The sequence below is a fragment of the Lutra lutra genome, chromosome 16, assembly GCF_902655055.1.
Source record: "Lutra lutra chromosome 16, mLutLut1.2, whole genome shotgun sequence".
NCBI lineage: Eukaryota > Metazoa > Chordata > Mammalia > Carnivora > Mustelidae > Lutra > Lutra lutra.
In genome coordinates, this window is record NC_062293.1 from 21,547,265 (window position 1) to 21,557,302 (window position 10,038).

General features: G+C 41.3%; 1 protein-coding gene across 1 annotated transcript; it reads left to right on the plus strand.

Annotated features, from left to right (window-relative positions):
* Window positions 1-4,842: 4,842 nt before the first annotated feature.
* KRT24 (keratin 24) lies at window positions 4,843-9,677 on the plus strand. The gene is made up of 8 exons (XM_047709057.1): window positions 4,843-5,502; window positions 6,301-6,383; window positions 7,090-7,246; window positions 7,505-7,666; window positions 7,765-7,890; window positions 8,209-8,426; window positions 8,812-8,924; window positions 9,332-9,677. The coding sequence occupies exons 1-8, from the start codon at window positions 4,858-4,860 to the stop codon at window positions 9,433-9,435; spliced, it is 1,608 nt and encodes a 535-aa protein (XP_047565013.1). The 5' UTR covers window positions 4,843-4,857; the 3' UTR covers window positions 9,436-9,677.
* The last annotated feature ends 361 nt before the right edge of the window (window positions 9,678-10,038 follow it).

A 10,038-nucleotide genomic window follows, 5' to 3' on the forward strand; every position in this document is an offset into this window, starting at 1 on the left:
GAAAATGTGAGTGATCTTTATTTTCTGCTGCGTGTTTGTAAGCATTTTCCAATTTTTCTGAAAAAAAAAATGTACTACTTGTACCACTTTAAAATCCTTAAAGAAAAACTGTATGTTTAAGTGTTTTTGCAATGAATATGTTCTCTTTTTTTTTTTTAATTTTTTTTTTTTTTTAGAGAGAGCATGCATGCCAAGGAGGGATGGCAGGGGGAGGGGCAGAGGGCGAGAGAGAATCTTAAGCAGGCTCCACCCCGAGGGTAGAGCCCAATGTGGGACTTGATCTCATGACCCTGAGATCATGACCTGAGCTAAAATCGAGAGTCAGATGTTTAACCAACTGAGCCATCCAGGTAACCCCCGCTTTTTTTAATTTTAAGGAAAAATAAAAGAATAGCTAAGTGGTGAGTAATGTGGTAGAAACTATAAGAACAAAAGAAAGAAGGTTGTAGAGAGGTGGGGAAGCTGGTAAATTAGGAGTTGGTAGGTGGGGTAAGAAAAGTGTTCAAAAAGAGGCAGGTCTTGAAAGGTAGTAAAATTTGGATGCACAGGGGTACCTGTGCAGCTCAGTCCATTAAGCATCTGCCTTTGGCTCAGGTCATGATCCCAGCGTCCTGGGATCAAGACCTCCACCAGGCCTCTGCTCAGTGGGCCCTCTGCTTCTCCCTCTGCCTGCTGCTCCCCCACTTGTGCTCTCTTTTTCTCACAAATAAATAAATAAAATCTTTTTTAAAAAATAAAAATAAAGAAATACTATAATCTATCTGACAAAAATGTCTAAGGTTATTATTTGCAAATCATCCTGCACTCATTGCAAAAGTTTTATTCTATACTGAACCATCATTTACATGATTCTTTACAAGTAAAATGAACTCTCACAAGAAACTATTCAAAGCACTATATAACTAAGGGCAGCACTGAACTGGGACCCTGGTCATCAGGGTTTCACTTTATTTCTTTGAAAGGATCTTATATTGAACAACTCTGGGACGCCAGGCACTGAAGCTGGCATCTCTGAACATTATGTTTTACTGCAAACTCACCAGATTCTTGAAGCTTTCATTTTACAAATGAAAGAAATGGCAAGAATTAATTTGTGAGCTTTGGCAAGTCATTATTTCAAATAAAGAAAGTATTAAATTTGGAGGATGTCTTAAAACAAGGGGGACCAGTATTTACTAAAGAATTCTAGGGCGCCTGGGTGGCTCAGTCGGTTGGGCATCTGCCTTCAGCTCAGGTCGTGATCCCGGGGTGCTGGGTTGGAGCCCTTATTGGGCTCCCTGCTCAGTGGGGAGTCTGTTTCTCCCTCACCATCTGCCGTTCCCCCTGCTTGTGTTCTCTCACTCTCACTCTCTCTCCAATAAATAGAATCTTAAAACAAAAAATGAATTCTAACACCTCAAGCAAGAACAGAATTTTATTTATATATGCGATTAAAACCCTTCAATCCACTAAACACCAGTGTTCTAGAGTTTGCCAATCATAGAATTAAGATGAGTCTGTTTGATAGGTCTACCCATTTAAAATGAAATGTACTGACCCATAGAAAGAAAGCATTAAAAATGCATGTAAAGTAATACTAATGAATAGAAGAAAATCCTGTGAGTTTATGTCTATATATATTCATACACCACCTCATCAGGCAAGGAATTTGAGGTAGTAATGGTTGTTTTATTTATTACATACGCTTCCCAGCAATAACTCTAGAGTATCAGAGAAGCATCTTTGACCTTAATTTTGGGGGCGCCTGGGTGGCTCATAGGGTTAAGGCTCTGCTTTTGGCTCAGGTCATGATCTCAGGGTCCTAGGATTGAGCCCTCAATCGGGCTCTCTGCTCAGCAGGGAGCCTGCTTCCCCCTCTCTCTCTGCCTGCCTCTCTGCCTACTTGTGATCTCTCTCTCTCTCTCTCTCTCTGTCAAATAAATAAATAAAATCTTTTTTTTTTAATTTTTAAAAAAGAACTTAATTTTGAATCTCAATTTTAAAAACAAAAAAGAAATGTGTCAGCATTAAAAATTATATTAAGAAGAAAGCTTAAAAAAAAAAAATAGTACAGAAGATGGAATACCTTAGTCATCACAAGCTTCTTCAGTGGACACCCGAACAATCCAGATATCCCCAAATAGAAGGTTAGTAAAGCCACCAAAATGAAAAAGATACAACTCACATGACAACTAAAAACACAAGTCTCAAGCAAATTTCAGAGGCCAGAGCTGCTGCTGAATGTTGGTTTTTCTCATTCTTTCCACATAAAGCTCTTTCTACCCAGGCTCTGAAATTTCACCATTGCAATTAGCTTTCTTTCATTTAGCTATTGTCCCTTTCTTTAGGCCTTCCTTTAGGCAAATGCCAGCCTTTATGAACATGGAAAGATTTCATTTCATACATTTATGAAAGGGAAGAAAAGCCCAGTGGTTTTTTCTTATCTCTAGCATTTACCATCATACCATTAATCACTAGTGCTTAGGCTTCCCTGGTTTCCCAGCTCTGGGGAGGGGTGAGGCAAGATGACCAACATTCCTTAACGCTGGTGCATTTTTTACCTACCTTAAAAGGGTGTGATGAGAATTACTCCCAGCTTAACAATTTAAAGTTTATAAAGTACCTCAACAGCCTTGGAGAGATGGCACCCTCCACAGAAGAATGGTAACACACCACTGCTGTGAAAATAAGGCATAGGGGCACCTGGGTGGCTCAGTTGATTAAGCAACTGCCTTTGGCTCAGGTCATGATCCCAGGGTCCTGGGATCAAGCCCCACGTTGGGCTCCTTACTTGGTGGGGAGCCTGTGTCTCCCTCTCCCTCTGCCTGCTACTCCCCCTGCTTGTGCTCTCTCTCTCTCTCTCTCTGTCAGATAGATAGAAAGAAAGAAAGAGAGAGAGAGAAAGAGAGAAGAGAAAGAAGACAGGGCAGGCAAATGTAAAAACTAATTCCTGAAGAGCTACACAGCAAAAGGAATTATCACCTATTCAATAGTGTGTCCCAATCAAAGGCAGTCCAAGGAGAAATTAACAGAAGGCAGAACGCAGGATGACAAATGATTGATGGTGATTAAAGCACACACACACAATTTAAAGAGACTGCCAAGATAAAAACTAGTTTAAATAAGCAAAACTCAGCTACCTGAGCATAAAGCTGAGGCCAAGAAAGGTTTTAAAAGCATCTACACTTTTTTTTTTTTCAAGTTACTTTTTAGGGGGGCCTGGGTGGCTCAATCATTAAGCATCTGCTTTCAGCTTGGTTCTGGTGGGGATCCCAAGGTCCTGGGATTGAGCTCTGCCTGCCAGGCAGCCCACTTCTCCCTATCCCACTCCCCCTGCTTGTGTTCCCTCTCTTGCTGTCTCTCTCTCTCAAATAAATCAATAGAATCTTTTTTTTAAAAAAGACGCTTTTTAAAAATTGTGGTAAAGTGAACATAACAAAATTTACCATCTTCACATTTGTGTCTGCTCAGTATTAAGTACATTCATATTGCTCTGCAACCAACCTCCAGAACTCTTTTCATCTTGCAAAACTGAAATTCTATATCCATTAAACAACTCCTCATTTCTCCTCCACCCAGCCACTGGCAACTCAGTTCTGTTTACTGTCTCTGGAATTGACAATGCCAGGTACTTCATGTAAGGGGAATCATATAGGAGCGTCTTAACAAAACAAAACAAAAACCCAAAAAACAAAAACAAAAACTTTTAAACCAGAGAAACTACTAGCAGAGGCAAACGGAAGTAATGTAAAGTACAAAGGGACAGAAAAACAGGAAGCAGAAAGTGAACTGGGGAGGATTCTAGATTTTGGTATCTGTAAAATGATCCCAGTCATAACATTAGTTATCGGAAGTGGATACGTATCTTTACTAAATATCTTTTCAACCAAAATAGAAAAAATATGAGCAGAAAGCAGACAGGGGGGAATTCCACATTTTAATATCTGCAAAATGACTCCAGGCATAACAGTGGTTAGCAGAAGTGGATTCAGATCCCCTTCTCCAGACACCTTTAAAACAAAGATAAAATCAGCATCATCTTAGTTTCTTAAGATTTGACTCCAAAAAAGGAAGTTGCTATCACCATCTCAGGCTCGAATTTAATCAGAAAGAAAAGCATCTTCGTACCATCGTATCAGTGACAATGAATCCCCATCTAAAACTGTTTCCAGTCTTTCTAGGATATTCTCTGCTCAAGTAAACATGTTGCTGAGATCTAATAGTACATGCAGGAAAGATTATTATATTTAATTCTTTCTTTTTAACAGTGAAAATACCTAATCTGATCTCAGAACACAAAGAAAACTTCAATACAAACGTACCCTTAGAAATATGGGGATTGAAATGATCATAGAGAAGGACAATTAAGTAAACCTAAAACTAATGCTGATGCTAGAGCTAATTTCAACTTTAAGAGGATAATATGAACAAAAGTTAGGAGTTTGTTGGGAAATTTCCATTCTCATTGTATTAAGTATTTTAATTGCATTTGCTAATCTGGGGATGTGTTCTTCAGTTGGGAAATCATGAAGCAAAATGAATAGAATTACACTTTCAGGAAAGAATTCTAAGTCATCGAAACCTCTGAAAGATTAAAACTGTAATTCTGGGGGAAAAAAAAGGTTTTGTTTTGCTCCACCTCATTTTTTTTTCTTGATAGAGTAAATGCCCTGAGGCTCTGACCTAGCTTCAGAAAAAGAGCCAGTAGAGTGGGTTCCAACTGCAGATTAGCAAAACTGTAATAGGGATTAAGAAGTGACACAGAAAAGGAACACCCTGAAAGTGTGTATATAAGGGCCAAAAAGATAGCTTACAAATACGGGCTTCAGTGTCACCTCTCCTCTTCCCCAGAACGAGCTAAACATTTGCAGGAGTACCATGTCTTGCTCTTCTCGAGTCTCCTCTTCCAGGGCTGGAAGCAGCGGCTTGGTCAGGGTGTCTGCTGGTGGGAGCAGCTTCAGCAGTGGAAGCAGATGCGGTCTGGGGGGTGGCTCTGCCCGGGGCTTCCGAGGAGGAACCGGTAGCTGTGGCCTGAGTCGGGGATCGACCAGTGGCTTTGGAGGTAGCTTTGGGGGAGGTTTTGGTAGCTGCTCAGGAGCGGGTGGTTTGGGAGGAACTCCAGGCCCTGGGGCTGGCTTTGGAGGAGGTTCTGGCTTTGGTGGGGGGTCTGGCTTTGGTGGGGGGTCTGGCTTTGGTGGGGGTTCTGGCTTTGGTGGGGGGTCTGGAATTGGTGGTGGTGCTAGTGGAGGCTTCTACAGCTATGGCGGTGGAATGGGGGGTGGTATGGGAGGTGGTGTTGGCGATGGGGGCCTTTTCTCTGGAGGTGAAAAGCAAACGATGCAGAACCTCAATGACCGCCTGGCCAGTTACCTAGACAAGGTCAGAGCCCTGGAAGAGGCCAATACTGATCTGGAGAACAAAATCAGGGAGTGGTATGAGAAGTTTGGGCCTGGATCTGGAGATGGTGGATCTGGAAAAGATTACAGCAAATACTATCCAGTCATTGAAGATCTCCAGAACCAGGTGAGACACTATCCACTACCGAGTTTCTATTATTTCTGTATCTTTTGCTCTTATTCAGACCATATACTGTAATGAAGATTTCACGTCAAGGAATTATTTAAAGACCTATTTGCTTGTGGTACATGTAAAATGGGACTTGGTATGTTTTAACTATGACAGTACTGTATATGACATCCAACCGTACTAATTATCTGTTTGCATCTCAAATTTGAGTGTTTCTACATAAGAGCAAAATTTATATAATGCGCGGCAGCTAATTAACATGTACATATAAGAATGGTGGCAATGAGTCAACACTAGCTTAATCTAATGTTTTCAGATTAATTCTGCCAGGTCAACATATTTTAGTGTCTTGCTATATTTAAATCATCTTTACAACTATTTTTCTTCCTAGAAAATCTGGTGCAAATACTGTGTGAGCAGAATCTTAAATGTTTAGCCACGATTGTATGGGAAATTTTTTTTATAGACTTTTTAGAAGTAAATTCATTTTTTGTACTATTTTCTAAAAGAACTTATAGATTAACTGATTCTCCAAAGCAACAGAAATAAGCAGAGGGCTGTGCTCTATAAAACAATGTTTCATGCCTATTCCAGTAAATGTGTAAACTGTTACCTTTTTGCAGAAAAATGTAGTCCAACAACACCAGATTATCAATAAAGATGTCATTACTAAGCAAGTTTTCAGAGCAATTTACCTTTAAAAGCCAACGTGAAGGACATCTACCCTCACAGAGGGGGCATGCAGACACAGGTAAAAAGTATCCATGACGCATTCACTATTATTGCCTTTTCCAGATCATTACTTCAACTATTGAAAATGCTGGGATTGTTCTGCAGATCGACAATGCCAGATTGGCTGCTGATGACTTCAGAATGAAGTAAGAAAAGAGAAGACTTGCAAATGTGGGAGAAATAAAATGCAATCTGTCTGTTTCACTTATTCTAAATTCAAAGAACTATGTTTTAGGGGATCAAGACCTAAATTTACAAACATTCCAAGAGTAAATTTTAAAAAGCACCACTCTGCTCCAACAAGAAAACAAAAAGAGGCAAATTAAGGATGAAATTTTTGTTTTAAAAAATATCAGCCGTCGGGGCGCCTGGGTGGCTCAGTGGGTTAAGCCGCTGCCTTCGGCTCAGGTCATGATCTCGGAGTCCTGGGATCGAGCCCCGCATCAGGCTCTCTGCTCTCTCGGGGAGCCTGCTTCCTCCTCTCTCTCTGCCTGCCTGTCTGCCTGCTTGTGATCTCTCTGTCAAATAAAAATAAAATAAAATAAAATAAAAATATCAGCCGTCAATAGAATTAATACTCAGTTCACAATTTTCGTTCCGGGGGAATAATTCCTAAGAGAAAACTTAGTAGCCTTTTTTTTTATCAAATAGCTCAGGAGGGGGTGCGTGGCTGATTCACTCAGAGGAAAATAGAGCTCTTGATCTCGGTCAGAGTCGTGAGTTCAAACCCTGTGTTAGGGGTAGAGATTACATAAATAAACCAACAGTTCAGAGGAAAAATCTTTTTCTTCACTATGCAAGAATTGATGGACTTTGAAATGCTCTGTCCTGTCCTACTGTTGTCCTTTCCAGGTACGAGAATGAGCTGTATCTCCGGCAGGCCGTGGAGGCCGACATCAATGGCCTGCGGAAAGTTCTGGATGACCTGACCATGACACGCTCTGACCTGGAGATGCAGATTGAGAGCCTCAACGAGGAGCTGGCCTACCTGAAAAAGAACCACGAGGAGGTAGGAACACATTGCACGTTATTAAAGGACCCTGGCCTACCCCACATCATTCTGTAAAAATAAAATACATTTTCTCTAAATGGATTTCCGACACCTATGATCGAGGAAAAAAGTAGTCATGAGCAAATTATATATGAATTTAGTGGGACGCGGGGGTAGCCTATAGTGTCTTAGTTTCAGGTTTTTTGTTGGCTATGCACATTTTAAGAAGTCTTTGCTTTCCTCTTTTTATCACCTTGGTGTTTCTCCTCATGCTAGGAAATGAAGAGCATGCAAGGAAGTTCCGGAGGGGACGTGACCGTGGAAATGAACGCTGCCCCAGGGACTGACCTGACCAAGTTACTGAATGACATGAGGGCACAGTATGAGGAGCTGGCTGAGCAAAACCGCCGCGAGGCCGAGGAGCAGTTCAACAAACAGGTGGATTATCACTGCTGGATGCCCGAGCCCGCGGTCACATGCAGGCCACCTCCTCCCAGTTCTTCAGCCTGCCCTGACGGCATTTGCTTTTTCTCTAGAGTGCATCGCTGCAAGCACAAATTTCTACAGATGCTGGGGCAGCCAGTTCCGCCAAGAATGAGATAACAGAACTGAAACGTACTCTGCAAGCTCTGGAAATTGAGCTTCAGTCCCAAATGGCCATGGTAAGTGCAAAGAGATTTGCAACACCTCCAACAGGCAGTTAAGCGATCCCGCGTTCTTTCTTCGCCAAGATGTTCCACTTGGCACATAATGAAAGCAGCATTAGGAGAGCTCGCTTGTGGTTATAGAAAGCATAAACATTCCAGTTCAAGATCATATACTTCCGTAGAAGATTCGGCTTAAAGAAAAACAGTTACGCCAACAAAAATAAGGAACCAATTATAGAACATCCTAAGTTGTCACTTGAAGATGTACTTCTTTTAGCACCTTATGAAAAGGGGATTTTGCATCACGAGGTTTTGATTTGCTTTTTCTCTTAGAAAAGCTCCCTGGAGGGAACCCTGGCTGACACAGAAGCTGGCTACATGGCTCAGTTGTCAGAAATACAGATGAAGATCAGCAGCCTGGAGGAGCAAATCTGCCAGATCCGGGGTGAGACCGAATGTCAGAACACAGAGTACGAGCAACTTCTGGACATCAAGACCCGCCTAGAGATGGAGATTGAGACTTACCGCCGCCTGCTCGATGGGGAGGGAGGGTGAGTGAAAGTCATGAACCCACTCAGTGCATTTCTTGGTGTACTTCTGTTATGAAACCAGAAAGGGGTCTGGGGGCTAGACTTGGTTTAAAAAGTCACAGTGGGGCACCTGGGTGGCTCAGTTGGTTAAGCATCTGACTCTTGATCCTAGCTCAAGTCTTGATCTCAGGGTCATGAATTGAAGCCCTGTGTTGGGCTCCATGCCCAACTTTAATAATAATAATAATAATAATAATAATAATAATGATGATGATGATGATGATACAAAGTCACAGAGACTCAGTCCAATCCAAAAATATTTACCTTCATCATGGAGAGCCCCCTGCATGGTGGGTTTCTCCCACCTTTGCAAACTACAAAGGAAAACAATTCTTTTTTCCTCTAGGGGTTGTGGTTCTGGAGGATCTGATTTTAGAAACTCGGGATCCAGAAGTACAGGATCCAGAAATGTGGGATCTGGTGACTCAAGATCTGGAAGCTGTTCTGGCCAAGGAAGAGGTAAACACTCCTTAATGTTCATGATCATCTTATAATTTAAAAGTAAAGGCATGCTTCTCTTGTCTTATAAAAAGCATGTACTACTGTTTACAAAACCTTAACCCAAGAGAACTTACTTAAAGAATGCATTTGAGGGATGCCTGGGTGGCTCAGTGGGTTAAAGCCTCTGCTTTCGGCTCAGGTCATGATCCCAGGGTCCTGGGATTGAGCCCCATGTCAGGCTTTCTGTTCCGTGGAGAGCCTGCTTCCTCCTTTCTCTCTCTGCCTGCCTCTCTGCCTACTTGTGATCTCTGTCTGTCAAATAAATAAAATCTTAAAAAAAAAAAAAAAAGAATGCATTTGAATGTCTCTTGATCTGGGTTTCTGTGATCGTTTCCACACTGACATTGTGATTCTGTGACTTCCAGATCCAAACAAGACCAGAGTGACTAAGACCATCGTGGAGGAGGTGGTGGATGGCAAAGTCATCTCATCTCAAGTGAGCAACGTGTCTGAGGTGAAAGTGAAATAAGCAATTTCCAGATCAGCAAGAGTGTCTTTCAGAGAAAAATGGAAGGACACAAATGAAGAAATCACATCAATCCTGCCATCTTTCTGGATAACTTCAGGAAGAGTTTCCATCCAGAAATAGATGACCAAGCAATTTTTTCGCATCCTCTTTTCTTTTCTTACTAGAACACTCTTGAAAAAGTTGAAATAACAACTTTGCTCTAATTGTTTTCATGCTTCAATAAACTTACTTTTGCAACTTAACTAAATGCTTCCTGAAATTTTTAAAGAAGTTCAATATTTTACCTAGAAATAAAGCTATCAGTTACAATCTCTCCTCACTATTATGTTACTAATATTAATTCATTATTTATATAATACCCTCTTCATAAAAATCAAGATTGGAGCTATTTGGTATGTGGGCATTTCTAGCAACATCCCACTGGAACCCAGTGATAACTAAAATTAGACTTCAGCATCCCTAAAAAAACGTTGTGGGAAATAAGATGGGATATGTAATAGGGTGCCAGATTTCTGAAAACCTCGGAAGCCCCAAAGAAAAAAGATCTCAGATACTTGTACCCTTACAAAGTCTAGCCACACCTCTAGCCAAAAACTGTCACTT

Bases quoted from the DNA above. Each gene is read 5' to 3' on its own strand.
- KRT24 (XM_047709057.1), top strand. From the start codon at position 4,858: ATGTCTTGCTCTTCTCGAGTCTCCTCTTCCAGGGCTGGAAGCAGCGGC. The intron at 7,247-7,504 runs GTAGGAACACAT...TCCTCATGCTAG, and splicing joins TGAAAAAGAACCACGAGGAG to GAAATGAAGAGCATGCAAGG. The intron at 8,925-9,331 runs GTAAACACTCCT...TGTGACTTCCAG, and splicing joins CTGTTCTGGCCAAGGAAGAG to ATCCAAACAAGACCAGAGTG.